This window comes from Triticum urartu, chromosome 6 (genome assembly GCF_003073215.2).
Source record: "Triticum urartu cultivar G1812 chromosome 6, Tu2.1, whole genome shotgun sequence".
NCBI lineage: Eukaryota > Viridiplantae > Streptophyta > Magnoliopsida > Poales > Poaceae > Triticum > Triticum urartu.
The window spans coordinates 544269782-544284126 of record NC_053027.1 but is presented as its reverse complement, the minus strand read 5'-3'; the positions used below and the strand labels follow the sequence as shown (position 1 = coordinate 544284126).

General features: G+C 45.3%; 2 protein-coding genes across 2 annotated transcripts; one reads left to right on the top strand and one right to left on the bottom strand.

The window, feature by feature from the left end:
• The first annotated feature begins 3265 nt into the window (after positions 1 to 3265).
• LOC125515115 (DEAD-box ATP-dependent RNA helicase 1-like) lies at positions 3266 to 7233 on the top strand. Its single transcript, XM_048680542.1, has 9 exons — positions 3266 to 3597; positions 3924 to 4158; positions 4369 to 4623; positions 5130 to 5281; positions 5382 to 5559; positions 5677 to 5864; positions 6133 to 6337; positions 6708 to 6813; positions 6936 to 7233. The coding sequence occupies exons 1-9, from the start codon at positions 3458 to 3460 to the stop codon at positions 7061 to 7063; spliced, it is 1587 nt and encodes a 528-aa protein (XP_048536499.1). The 5' UTR covers positions 3266 to 3457; the 3' UTR covers positions 7064 to 7233.
• A 718-nt stretch (positions 7234 to 7951) lies between these two features.
• On the bottom strand, positions 7952 to 11746 carry LOC125515117 (transcription factor LRL3-like). Its single transcript, XM_048680544.1, has 6 exons — positions 11187 to 11746; positions 10977 to 11087; positions 10607 to 10672; positions 9573 to 9638; positions 9375 to 9443; positions 7952 to 8529 (listed from the first exon to the last, which is right to left on the bottom strand). The coding sequence occupies exons 1-6, from the start codon at positions 11601 to 11603 to the stop codon at positions 8185 to 8187; spliced, it is 1074 nt and encodes a 357-aa protein (XP_048536501.1). The 5' UTR covers positions 11604 to 11746; the 3' UTR covers positions 7952 to 8184.
• Positions 11747 to 14345: the final 2599 nt, after the last annotated feature.

Here is a 14345-nt window from a genome sequence, read left to right as displayed (position 1 = left end):
ATAAAAAAGGGGAAATCACATCAATATAAGGAAATATCCCATCAATACTTAATTGATTGCGATTTATTTTTTATATGGTAACTAATCTGATCATCAATACTTGATTGATTGCGATTTTTTTATGGTAACTAATCTGATGGGTTTATGTGGGTGGTGAAGCGAAAAGACAGGTGGGAGGGAGACGAAATAAAACCAGCGAAATAAAACCAACGAAAGTGGTGAGGCGAAATAAAAACCAGCGAAAAATAACCGGCGGACTATTCGTAAATTTTTTTGGTTCGTCTGTCTTGGTGCGACGGGATGTTAGGGCCTGGAGTGCGTGGGGGCGGGCGGGGGACTCGGCTTGAGATTTTTTTTTGGTTCTATGCGGCTTAGCGTGAGACGGGAGGTTGGGCGTGTGCGGGACTCGATCGCGGGGTTTTCCTTGATTTTTCGCGGCTGAGAGGGAGGTGGGAGGAAGTACCAAAGAAGTACCAAAAAAGACCGGGTGAGGTGGGACGAAAATAAAACTCGGAACGCGACCTACCAACTGAGACATTAGGAGTAGAGATAAGAGATGTGAACAGATTGTTTTCATAATTAACCTCTAAGAAATGTTCATAATAATAACAATTTCTCTTTCTATATAACTATTTATTTGTGAGAAAAATGTTCACATCTGGCCACAATATTGTTCGACTACTGAAACAATGTCTCATTGCTCAAAATAAATGTTCACATTATTTATTTGCATATTTCGATAATAAATACCTTTTATCAAGAAAAATTTCACTATAAAAAACTAGAAAATCTTCACACAATTATTTTCTGTGGAAATAAATTGCCAATTGTTGTTTTTGTCAATTAAAAAAGGCACACATACATCTAAATTAACAAAGACAAATGACTCATGATACACACGTTGAGTGATTAATTCCGTTATGACACAACTCTTCTCTGGGCCACTCTCCGCCTTTGCCCCACCCCCGCCATGGCCCTGCACTACCTCCCCCCCCGGCCCTCACATGCTTGGCCTCCTCTGGTATTCGAGCAACCTCCCATCTAGCTCGTCGCCTTCGGAAGTCCCTGTCATCCTCTCTTTCGTCGCATCAATTCTCTAATTCGTCCCGGGGGAGGTTTCGTACCGCCCCCTCCCTATAGCCCGAAAGAAAATAACATGGTACAGCCATCATCGCTGACCAGGCCGGTCACCACTGATGGGTCTCACTTCTATCCCGGCAACAACGACTTCACCGTTTTGTAACCATCACTATTGACAGGTGCCCTACGGAGCGCCGATGGGTGGTGAACTACATCACTGACCGACAACCCTAGGTCTGTAAGTGCTGACCTATAGTTTTTTGTACTAGTGTTGGTCGGCGACCGACTCTGACGATGGTGACGCTTGCATGTCCTAATTCTCCTTGGAGATGTCGTTGATGTCTTCTTCCCACCTTGAACGAGGGCTAAAACCCATTGTCTGATTCATCGGTCTGGATGGTGGGACATCGTACGTCATTTATTTTACACAACCCTGCTAGTGTTTTGTCGCATGGCTAGCAGACTGGTAGTAGGTGTTGTTTTTGGGGATGACATTGAACGCAACTTGCCAGCTTGAAATTCTCCAACATAGGCTCATCTTGTACAGGATTTGATAGTTGCAGCCTACGGATTTTGTTCATGATACATATAACCTGTGGCTTTTCTTGGTGTATTTGGAGCGATTTTTATTTTATCTTTTTGGTTGGATGCATCCACATAGGACTTGCATTATTTTATCTTTTTGGTTGGGTGCATTCGCAGGGAACTGAGGTGCGATAGAGCTTCCATTTTCTTAAAAAAATTCTACTAATGTCAATCATGGGTGGATGCATACAAGCCATTGTTAAGTGTAGATATCTTCATCATGCAAGTTGGGGTAAAAGTAAGCATGTCATCTCTGCCCGTACTCATCTAGCCAAGATGGCTCTTTCTTCAGATATGAAGTGAGATATTGGCTCATAGACTCTCCTGAACTAGGCAACACATTAGCGAAGGTTCCCTGAAATATTATGCCTTGCCATTTAGCATCTTGGTGTCTTGGAGCTCAGCGTCTATGTTGCTCCTTGAGAACGACATTGTGATCACCTGCTTGCTTTCTATCGCCCTTATTTACGAATCATACTCGTGAGAATCAATCTCTTTGAATCCCCATTCCATCCTAGTCAAGGAAGTAACTAGCACACCATGCATCCTCAAGAGGGCACGAGAAGTGTGGTGCATGAGACTGCCAGAGCATGAAGGCATTATGCTCCATGAAGAGAGTATGCTGAGGGAAATTAGCTGATGCAGCGGCGTAGGAGGTAGATGCATGGAGCTGATTTCAACTAGTTCGTGCAAGTTGCAATTGTCGCGACCCATTCATAATTCCCGATGTCTCCTATACCTATGCAACTATGCCATCAAAATCATAACCCTAGTGTGCGGACTGCAGAGACATAACACAATGGGATTGGACAGTTTAAAGACATAGACGTATAAATTATTGATCATTTGCTTAGATAAGTCTTGCTCCTTATACAAGACATGGGTGATAGGCATTGCCACATTGACATGAATTCATTCGTCCTTTAGTAGGTGAATAGCTAAGAGCACCTTGGCTATGAGCTTGGTCCATGAAGTCATGAGAATCGATCCTGTTAAGGGAATACCCAAGGAATTGACTGAAATGAAAAAAATACCGTTGACTTCTTCTAAACCATTGAATTGCCTCTGGCAAGATTTCTCGTAGTCCTTTTCTTGAACTCGGGCACTTTCCAATCTCAGACTCGCCTAGTGCTAATATTTGTTTCTCTTTGCTCAAATAAATGTTTATGATTTTTTTCATGGTGACTATGTTTGGTAAAAATTGCTGGCTGCTGGTTACAAAATTGTCCGACTACTACAGAAATGTTCCATTAATTTGTTTCAAACAAATTGTTTGCTCCTGTTTTTCTCAAAGGCGCACGCGCACGTGCAAAATCCGCATAAAAAAGAAGAGCAACGTGCACGTTGAGCTATTTCTATTTTTCACGCTGCTGCTCCCCGTCGCCCTCCTTCGGTCCGTCGCCTGTCGCCAAGATCCGCAATCACTCGCGGCCCCGACGCTCTGGCACGTCCTCGCGGCGTGGTTCCATCCTCCCACGCCGGTCGCCGGTCGCCTCTCTCCTGCCATCGCCTTCTCCCCTTGGTCTTTCCCCTTTTCACCGGCTCTTCAACCTCCACCTTTTTTTAGGGATCTTCAACCTCCACCTGAAAGAAAAGGACAGAAGTTTCTGTACAGCTTTGGGCTGGACGGCCCATCTCCCGGCCCGTCAGAGGCAGAGCCCGTCATCATCAGCACTCTGTTCTGCACTTCTGCTCCGCGCCCTAACTCGCCGCCTCTCCCTTCCCTCCTCCCCTATCGCCGCTCCTGCTCGCCGGCGGCGACTCCTCCCCCGTCTCCCTGGTTCGGCGGCCGATGGTGGCCATGAAGACGAAGGAGCAGGAGGACGAGGCGCCCGAGGAGCGCGTGCCGCACCTGCCGTGGATGCGGCACCCCGTCGACATCGACTCCTTCTCCGGCTGCCCCGTCACGAGCCTCCCGCGCCTCGACCCCAGGTACTACCATGCCACACCCCATGTCCGTGCTGTGCAGTATTTCTGCTCAGCAATGGCCTGCTGAATTTGTAGTGCCTGAGTCTTCAATTTGACAACGATGGCGCTGTTGCGCTTCACTGGATAGCTTCTTGTGCTGCTACTAGAAGTTCTATTAGCATTGGCTGCACTACTTTTGTTCAATGTCATGTGCACTAGTTGTTTCACTTACTTTACATGTTCGATTTCGTCTACTTTGTTTAGCCGCATATTAATTTTGTGTCCTTTAACTCTGCACAAACGTCTTCGAAAATAGCATGTAACAGAGGGCTATGTTTACTGTTACACAGATTGGCGGAAGCGTTGCAGCGGATGGGAATCGAATCTTTTTTCCCGGTTCAGGTTTCGACATGGCTGGAAACCATTGGTCCTGGTGCTTTTCAGAGGGATATCTGTATTAACTCCCCGACTGGATCCGGCAAAACCCTTGCTTATGCCTTGCCTATTGTGCAAATGCTTTCTACCCGGAAAGTAAGGTGCTTGCGTGCTTTGGTTGTGCTGCCTACACGGGATTTAGCATTGCAGGTTTGTGACATTTATTTTACCTTCTACTTCTAGAAACTTGTGTACACTAGTCTATACTGTCAATATCTTATTCCAGCAATTTATCCATAGAAAAACTGATGCATGCTGTTCTACATCGTCAATAGCTATTCCAGCAATTTATTCCATTTAATATTATTCAGTTCATCATGACAAAATGGAAGTGTCTTCTGTTTGTTTGTTCCACTTCAGGTTAAAGAGGTTTTTGATGCTATTGCTCCTGTGGTGGGCTTGACAGTAGCATCAGCAGTTGGTCAATCGTCCATCGCGGATGAAATCTCAGATCTGATCAAGAAGTCCAAACAAGAACTTTACCCATCTCTTGATGATGAATATGTCGAAATGGAACCACAGACTAAAGTTGATATATTGGTGGCAACTCCTGGAAGATTGATGGATCATATCAACATGACAAAAGGTTTCAGTCTGGAGCATCTTCAATACCTGGTAGGCTTGTCGGCAACCATTTCTGTCTCCTCACACTATTCTCTACAATGGATGACTGAGTTCATATATGATGTGTTGATATGTCCTGTTATACATAGTTGAGGCAGTATTGTTTGTGTGCCGCAGTACCATGTAATGTCGAACAGTATGCTGGCAATTGGTTTGGACCAAAGTGCATATGATTTACTTTACCTGGCCTGTATCCAGATAGCAGCATATTTTGGCCCATTTTGGGATGACTAGAACAATTTTCCAGATTCACCACTTCATTTAGACACTTGCTATGGATGTCATTCAGAACCATGTGAGTGTTGCCTCTAGTTGCAACAAGTTTGGCATGCCCTGCTTGTGTTCTTTTTAAAGAATTATTCAGTCAACAGGCCCCCCTGTTTGTGCAATTTTTATAGCATATGATGATATAAAACTTAGTCATAGCACTATACTTGTGCATATTAGTATTAGTGTTGCTTACTTGCTTTTGATTTATTTCAAACTTGCGGTTTCAGGTTGTTGATGAGACAGATAGGATGTTAAGAGAGGCATATCAGTCCTGGTTGCCAACAGTTATCCAGTTTACTCGCCCAACAAATCAAAATCATTTCCGGCATGACACTCCTGGACGAACTCTACTGCATCCATTGACCACCATTAGAAGATCGTAAGCCTTGCTCTACGATATCAATTCCTCATGTTATTCTTGTCCTCTTTTATCACTTTATGTTTCAATTGAGGACTTAATTCTACGCTATGGCATCTAGGGGTGTCGAGCGAGGGTTTAAAGGTAAATGCTATCCAAGACTGGCAAAGATAGTCTGCTCTGCTACACTGACCCAAGATCCCAGCAAACTTTCTCAACTTGAGCTGCATCATCCTTTGCTGTTGAATAGTGGGAAGAAGCGTTACAGAATTCCTACAAAGCTGGAGTCCTACAAGCTGGTTTGTCAGCTTTACTGATTGTTGCTTTTATCAATGCTTATGCCTGAAACACGAAGGGGTGTAAAAGGCTATTGTGAACTGTCCCATGCGTTCTTATTGTCCTTGCTGTTATTTCAGATCTGTACATCAAACATAAAACCGCTGTGTCTCATTGTTCTTCTCCAAGAGCTGCGTGGGGAGAAGTGCTTGGTTTTTACTAAATCTGTAGATGATAGTCACAGACTAAGCACTTTACTGGGATTTTTCGAAGACTTACCCTTTAAGTTTAGTGAATTCTCAAGTTTGCAGCGTGAATCTACTCGAAGGTAATTACTCATGTTTGTTTCCTGTTGTAAATCAGAGTTCATTTTCTTGCGCTGGTTGCAGACAGCCACAAAAATAAGTAACTACAAATAACCATCTCTGACTGAATATGCCTTATACAAGCTCCATGGATCATATTTGTTAGAGCATGTGTGTGCAAACATAAGAAAGCGGCATTACTCGTTAAGTTTGGTTATGTTGATGGTGGAATTATATTCTGACATGTCGAACTTAATCTCACCTTGTGATGTTAATAAAACTCTGCTGCAGGAAGACGTTGGCAGCCTTCAAGGAAGGGAAAATAGATGTTCTCATTGGCTCGGATATAATGGCTCGAGGAATACATATTGATGGTTTGAGATATGTTATCAACTATGAGATGCCGCAGTATGTGAAAACATACATCCACCGAGCAGGCCGAACTGCCAGGGCAGGCGAATCTGGTTCTTGCTTCACGTTTTTAAGGAAAAATGAGGTAATGCGCTGTTTAACAATAATGATAATTAGTATTTGGTACAATGCTTGCTGTGGTTGATTGATTCCATGATAGTGTACATGATATGTCTATATGTGTAAATAATATGCTGATCTCATCCCTGTATTGCTGGCTAATTTGATTGCTGGGGAACAAACAAATTGAGTGTTTTGATGATATAGAATTTGGTGTAGATAACTGTTACTATCAGGTCTTCCTGATTTGGATCAGGACTTACGAACGAACTAATGATGAATCACCTTGATATTTGTTTTGGAATTAAAACAGACGTGTCTGCTACGAGATGTATAAATTAATCTCAGCATATTCTTCTCTAGTTACATAGGTTGCTGAGTCAAATGTCATGTAGGTTAAAAGATTTGACAAGATGCTGAAGAAGGCAGATGGTTCTAGCTGCATCCTTCGCTCGCTACCCGAGGAATCAATAGATAGCCTTCGCCCAGTTTTTGAGACTGGTGAGATAGCAGTCCTGTTTTAATCAGATTACTATGTTGATTTGCCATCACCCACGCCTTTGATGTTCTTCATTGATTCTAATATTGTCTCTGTTTTTTTTTCCTTGCTGGGCTGTTAAAAGCTCTGGAGAAACTGAAAGATAAATTGAAAGGGTCCACGGAACCAGAAGCATCGAAGAAATCCAACAAGTCGGGAGATAAAGTGCCGGGAGCTTTGAAAAGAAGAGAGGCAAGCAAACATGAAGTGTGATAGATCACTCGGTGTTCTGAATTGTTTTCTGTAAACGTCTTAAATCCCCGGCTGGTACATATATTTGGGGAACTATACTATCCGAAGACGCAGTGCATTTCCCCCCTGTTTGCTTTTCTATATGTAGAACCTCTGTTACCCCTACTGATCAACACGGCGCGATTTGATGATGGACCGTGTAGTTTAGTGGGTTTGGCTGATTTAGTCTGAACATCTGTTGGTAAACCTGAAAATTCTAGGTGCACGTCACAGTAATTTTTCGTGTCTGTCCAACTGACCCCCACCTGCATTTCTGCAGAATTTTTTTTTGTTCCCCTTGTTCAAATGCTACAAGTCGAAGTTGCTTCTCCTTGTTCATCAGAGTTGTCAGTGGCATTTTTTTTTTGGTTAACAAGCACGGTTGAAGATGCCCTAATATCTTCACCGGATCACGTAATTCACGCATCAAACATCATGGCTTAATATCTTGAGTTCTTGATGCTCCGAGGATGTTCTAATTAACCTTGTTACCACCTGCATCCCAGCCATTGGCACGTAAGCATTTCGCGCATGGCTTGACAGTAAACGCACTATAACTTAAGGTTATCTGACTGGCTGGCTGTCCGGGAAGAACAAAGCGCCTGAAACAGCATATGCTCCCCTGGCTCCCACACGATAGGTTATCTTCCAATTTGTTGACCAGCTTTGCATTTGTACCTTCTATGAAAAACAACTTTGCATTTGTACCGTTTGTTGTCTACTCAAAACTTTGGTATTTTTAGGTTCAGAAAAGAAACTTTGATATTTTGGACTCGCGATAAATTTGATTCCTCTTCAGCTTTGTGCAACAAGAGGAACGACAGCTCAGCAATAATCTTTGATATAAACAAGACTAGAGACTAGAGCAGCTCGATCATATCCCAAAAGGGAGAAAGAGATATTAGAAGAAAAGCTATTGCACATATAAATAATAAGAGCAAGAAAAAGGTAGGGCTAAAGTTTGCATGATTGCACATCATTTCTTCTTCTTATGAACAGACATAAAGGCCAAGAGAAAAAGGGTGTAGAGCTGGCTGGCAATTCTAGCCCCAGAATTCAACCTTCTGAAGAACTGTCCCTGGCTGAAAGAACAGCCGACCACTTCACTGTCCACTGCCGTCCCTGATGGTCCGGGAGCCATCGGCGCCCATGCCGTTCACCAACCGAGGCGACGCAGGGCTACCGCCTTCGTGCAGGGGTCCTCCGGCATTACCAGCAGGGCGGGTGGCGGAGTGGAGCGACGATGAGGTTGCGGAGGAGATGACCGAGGCAAGGGAGATCGGCATCAGGCAGAGCCCCTTGCCCTGCAGGTACTGCATGGCAGTGCCCATGTCCTCCTCCATCAGCCTCGCCACCTGTTGCTCTGTCGCCCGCAAGGTGCTGCCACCATTGTCATCGTCGCCATTGCCGTCGCCGCTGCTGCTGGTCCCGTTTCCATTTCCGCTGCTCTGCAAGGTGGACTCAGGTTTTAGTACAGTGGCAATTGAGCGGATGACTCTTATAGAAAAGCCAATGCTTTCTTCAAAAAACAAGGAGAGTTAATCGGGTAGTTCATCGAGTTCGAGATGGTGGTTGACCTTGTAGTAGCTGGGGTATGTTAAGGAGCTGCCAATTGTCCTTAGTGGACAGTAGCTCCTACAGCCTAACTGCTTGATTGGTAGTTTGGTACATGGTGGTCACTTTTCAGGCGTGTTTTCCTTTTTCCCTCCAGTTCTTAAACCAGAAAGATTCTTCTGAACCTTTTTTTGTTGTGCTGGCATCCACTAATGCTTGATCTGTTCCTTAAGCAACAATCCTTTTGATTTGAATAATGTGGTGCAATTTTTATAGGCGTACTATATTAGTTTAGTTGCAGTAGCTCTTTACTGTGACTTTCAGTCCTCTGAATGCTGAATTTAGATTTTTTATAGGATTTTATATACCTAAATTCTACCTCGTGGACTTGAAGAGGGATCCACCCTAGACAAAAATAATCATCTTTTTCATATACAACCAAAAGCTAAGTGAGTCAGAATCAGCACACCAACTTGAAAATGACAGGATTATGAGTATCTATTCGTACCGGACCGATGGTCAAAAGGCTAACATTCCATATATATACACTTTGTGATCTAACAAACGTAATTAGCGGATTTTAGGGATCAGAACAAGTTGGCCCATGCAAGCAAGCTAGTGTTTGGCTCTAGGCTAACACTTACTAACTATGTACAAGTCGTTGTCAGTGATGTAGGATTCCTCCAAAAAACAATCACATATAAGCTTGTCAAAATGGAAGATCATGTCACACAGGTACCTCTGATGACAAGCCAGCAACCAGAGGGCCAACTGCAGCAGCTCCGCCTAATCGGCTCATGCTCAGAACCTGCAAAAATGGGGCATCTGATCAGGGACCATGAGTTCCATCAAGGAGCAAGCTGACTAGCAACATTCAGAAACTTAGCGACTAGCTAGTAGTAACCCAGGCTAGGTGCAGAAAAGCCAAATTATGTACCTTGACTTGAAGCTGGAGGAACTTGACATAATCAATGATCTCGTCGAGCATCGATGCCTTGTCGGTCTGCAACAAAATTCCATCTTGTTATTCCAGTTACAGCGACCTATGTCCGGTCTAGTTCGCATTGTGGCAGCTGCGTCATCTAAGACATGACAACTGATATAAGGTTTTATTCGAAAAAGCCAAGCAATCGACATTCGTTATCGCTCTAGATACCGTGAACAGTGAATAAAAGTTGTGCAAAAAAAGATATCACATGTGCCATTGGAAGCTCCGGGAGTATCAACCGTGGCAAGAAGCTGGAGCACTAGACAACACCCCTGTTCTGTAACCATCACAGAGTCCACGAAAGCGGGTTGTCTCAAAGTCTAAACATGTTTATGTTATATGGAACCCCCCATACATGATACATCTGTCATTCTCCTCATGATGCTCAATATTATAGTTCTAGGAACCTAGTGTTTAGTGAAATTTATCCTGAAGCCCCTAATTTAGTTTTCATTTCCCCTCAATTTGGTGTCGCTGTTTATCTACAATTGCACTAATTGGTACTAGCTGTGGCCTTGGCCCAGACTGATGATGGCAATAACAATTGTCAATCCCCTTGGCACCATGTCTGATCTCTCTTTTCCCTGCTGCTGCCTGCCTTACTAGCCTACTACCACCAATCAGAAGTCACTAAATTACTAAGCCAGATCCTCCAACCAAGGACCGACATGTCAACCCTATCCTCTGGATTACTTAAGTGTAAATAACCATACAACTCCAACTACCATGCTTTCCAATTCCATCACGCACTTGCCATTTTACAATCACTTATACTACTGCAAAGATAGCATGGCATCACACGTTATACTAGTATGATACACCAGCTTTACTCTGTCTGCAGCAACCAATAATGCAGGAAACATGGATGCATTTTTCACCAGAATTCAGGGAAGGAAAGCTTCCTTGCTGCTTTGCTTTGCTCAAAGCAGAGAGCGTAAGGAAAAGGCAAAAGCGGAGGAGGAAAGGTGGGACGTTTCGCTCACCTTGTTGGCGTTCGGGACCAGCTCCTGCAACGCCTTCATCCTCTCCGCTATCCTCTCCCTTCTGAGCTGCAGAGCAACACATGGAAAGAAAATGAGGAAAACCACACGGTTTCATTTCAGGTTCTTCTTGCTGCTGGTGCCAACATTTTGAGCAAAAATGCCAGTAATTGATGTGAAAATTGTGAAGATTGTTGCTGGAACAGTGAGAAATGCAAAATTTGTGCAGTGGGATTGCGAGAATGTGACAGGTCGGAGTGAAGTAAATGGTCCAGTGAATGTGGAGCTCGAGCAGCAGGAAGTCAAGAACAGTAGAAGGTGTAAGACATAATGATTGGGGGAGAAGGGGAAGGTGGTGGCGAGGGTCGCGTACACGCTCGGCGATGCTGTGGGGGTCGGTGGCCTGCCCCCTCCTCGCCCGCTGCCGCTGCCGCGGCGGTGCCGCCGCCCCGCCCTGCGCTGCTGGCGGCGGCATTGAGCCGGCCTTGGATGTACGGGGGGAAAGAAGGCAGAGTTTTGTTAGTGCGACTGATGAAACACGGAACAAAGCCAAAGCTGGACGCGGCGGCGGTTCTTGGCTCACCTGCCCGAACGGTGGCTGAGCGGCGGCGGCGGCGTGCATTCCGGCGGCCCCGAACCCGTCGAACAGCGCCTGGTTGGCCCCCTGCAGGTCCTCCCGCGACCGGTCAGTGAACAGCGGCAGCGGCAGGAACCCCCCGCCATCGAGGCCGTGGCGGGGGAGCATGGCCGGCGGCGGCTTGTCGTCCCCTCCGCCGCCGCTGATCTGGTTGTGGCGGAGGCGGGAGGCGAGGAGGGCGGACTCGTCGAACGCGGGGTCGCCGTCGGGCGGGGGCGCGCCGGCCGCCTGGAGCTCCCAGGGGGGCCTGACGGAGCCGAGCTCGGCCCAGGCCGTCGGCAGCGCGGACAGCATCTGCTCGAAGAAGTCGTCCTGCCCCTGCCCCTGCCCGCCGCCGTGCATTTCGCGGCCGGCGGGCTGCATGTGCTGGCTGCTTGGTTCTCGGCTTGCGCGGAGGGAGGGGAGAGGGGAGGAGGAGGAGGAGGGCGCGACGGTAAAGCCGGCGAGGAAAGGTGGTGGTGGTGGTGGCCTGGGCTGGGCTGGGTTGACGATTGCAGAGAGCGAGGCGACAAAGTTTATAAGCTCGCAGAGAGAGGGACGGCTCCGACGAGTGTCGTCACTGTTATGGCTACATGATATTTCTTTTTACTGTGAAACCACGTAATGCTTTTTGTTGTAAACTCTGTAAGGCTGTAACGCGAGTACTTCAGTCAGATTCCAGTCGGTTTCCGAAGGAGTCTATGTATGTATGTATGTATGTATGTATGTATGTATGTATGTATGAGAGGTTCAACGGTATGCTTCCAAATGTATGAATTTCCACGATTTTATCAGATATAATTCGGAATGCACCAGTTCTACTAGCTATGGGCTCATGGCATTATCCACGGTTCCCTGCTTCTTTGATTCGCAGGATAGGAAAAACACGTGATTGCAGTGACAAGTTCACTCAAGATTTTGTTTCCACCCAGGATTCCTTTGATTCTAAAGATTTTCATAGGAACTTTGGAGGATTAGAATACTTAAGAATTTTTTACATGTTGATTGTTTGATTTATAGGATTGAATTCTATAGGTCTTTTTTTTCTTCTAAGGATCCCTTTGTATCACATTCCATTGGAATTTTAGCATCCACTCAAACCTTTTTGGAAGAATTCTTTGTTTTTCCTATAATGCAATCAAACAAATCAAACATCATGTAGGATTGAGATGAGGATGCCATTCTAATCTTGTAGTTTTCCTATTCTCGCAGTTTAAGGATCGTGCGGTGCGAATCAAAGGCTAATTTTTTTAAAATAATACATTTTTTTATTAATTTGCACAAATATTACGCTAAAAAATAATTTTCAAAAATAATACACCGTCGACCCACAGCAGGCCGACTGGGCCTAGTCAGCCCGCAGCAAGCCGAGTAGGCGCAGTGGGCCAGTAGCCGGCCGACAGCTGGCCCGCCTGACACGTGTCGGCCTCGGATTGGGCTGGCCACGTCGCGAGGGGGAGGGAGGGAGCTGTCGGCGCGGACGCGCCCCTGTCAGCCTACCGCGGGCCGATCGGCCTGCTGCTGGCCGACAGGGTGCAGCCCCACGGCTGGCCCGGCTCCCCTGCGGCCTTATCCTCCCTTTCCTCCACGCTCCTCCGTTCTTCTTCTGTTCTTGCTTTCTCCTCTCTCTATACGAAAATGCCTCCAATTTCTACACCTAAATGACTCAGTTTTTTCCGGTTTTGGCACCGTGAATGGATTCAACTTAGTTAGGGCAGCCAAAAGAGGTCTCGATCTACTGATGGGGTAGCTCGTGGTGGTCTTGGTGAGCATTTTGGTGAAGGTGGCGGTGGTGAAGTTGAGGCAGTGTGGTGGAGGTGAAGCTCCGGCAGTTTGGTGGCTACCGTTCGTCGTTCGTCGTTCTTCGTTCACACGCACGTTTCAAGGGTATATTTCAACAAACATTTTATTTTCCGTAGGTATTTGTTAATATGTTTCGATATGGAATAAATTATGTGTGCGATTATTGTTATTTGCTCCGGTAGTATACGTAAATATATTTAGATGTCAACTAATTAGTTGTGTAAAAATGTGTAGTTGCTCCGGTAATATTCCGTACTATATGTGGATGTCAAGTATTTAGGAGTGTCAGTATTTGTAGTAGCTCCAAAAAAAAGGTCCGTAATATAGGCAGTCTAGTCAAATATATTAATCTGTCAATATTTGTAGTTGCTCCGGCAAATATTCGTAATATACTTGTAGGTGTGTGAATTGTATTAGTTGCTCCGTTAATATTCTGTAATATATAGCTAGCTAATATATAGACATGTCTAATATTTGTTAGTGGGGGTATTTTAAGTTGTTGCTTAATACTTGTATTTCGTTGTTGGAAAAAAAATAGGTGAGCCGAGATGTCCGATGTAGTGAAGTTCAGATTTTGCTATGGTCCTGGTACTGTCCAAACAACTGAGATGGGAGCAGATCTGAGTAAATTTACTCACATAGATGTGCCAATGAGCGCACCTCAAACATGGTCTGTCAGTCAGTTGAAAGAATGGACTGCGGCAAGTTTAGGTCTTGATACTGAAACACACACCGTCGATGTTCATGCATTGTGGACATGGTCAAGTTCAATAATTTATTTGTATTTGAGGCCAATAGACCGAGACTCCGATTGGGTACGGTGGTTACAAGGTTGTGAACGAAGGGGATGCAATCCTATTGCTTTAGTGCTTCCCGTCGTGAAGGAGGTCACTGCACATGAAGGCGAGGGTGGCTACGATCCTGGTCATAGCAGTGTAGGGAGGCAGTTATCTATGTCAAATGCTGGAGTGATGGTTACGAACAAGGACAGAGCAGTCAGGTAGAAGGAGGAAATGCTTATGGTTATCAAACAGGGCAGAGTAGTCAGGCTGAAGGAGGAAATGCCGATGGTGATTACAATGGCGAGGTGGATGCTGACGAGGTAGATGGGCACATGCAGGACCAGATGGAATAAGAAGACACCGATGTTGAAAGGGGTCTTGCCGATGATTCTGAAGAGTCAGATGAAGAAGAAAATGCAGAGGAGGTCCCGAATCCTGCATCGTGGAATCATGACTTCTCATCTGCAATGACCGTGAATGATGGACATGATTCAACCTGGCAATATCACCAGAACAATATTTCGACGGGTGCTATGTATCC

Bases quoted from the DNA above. Each gene is read 5' to 3' on its own strand.
- LOC125515115 (XM_048680542.1), top strand. From the start codon at position 3,458: ATGGTGGCCATGAAGACGAAGGAGCAGGAGGACGAGGCGCCCGAGGAG. The intron at 5,865-6,132 runs GTAATTACTCAT...ACTCTGCTGCAG, and splicing joins CAGCGTGAATCTACTCGAAG to GAAGACGTTGGCAGCCTTCA. The intron at 6,814-6,935 runs GTGAGATAGCAG...GGCTGTTAAAAG, and splicing joins TCGCCCAGTTTTTGAGACTG to CTCTGGAGAAACTGAAAGAT.
- LOC125515117 (XM_048680544.1), bottom strand. From the start codon at position 11,603: ATGCAGCCCGCCGGCCGCGAAATGCACGGCGGCGGGCAGGGGCAGGGG. The intron at 11,088-11,186 runs GTGAGCCAAGAA...CGTACATCCAAG, and splicing joins CTCAGCCACCGTTCGGGCAG to GCCGGCTCAATGCCGCCGCC. The intron at 8,530-9,374 runs GTACCTGTGTGA...TCCACCTTGCAG, and splicing joins TTGCTGGCTTGTCATCAGAG to AGCAGCGGAAATGGAAACGG.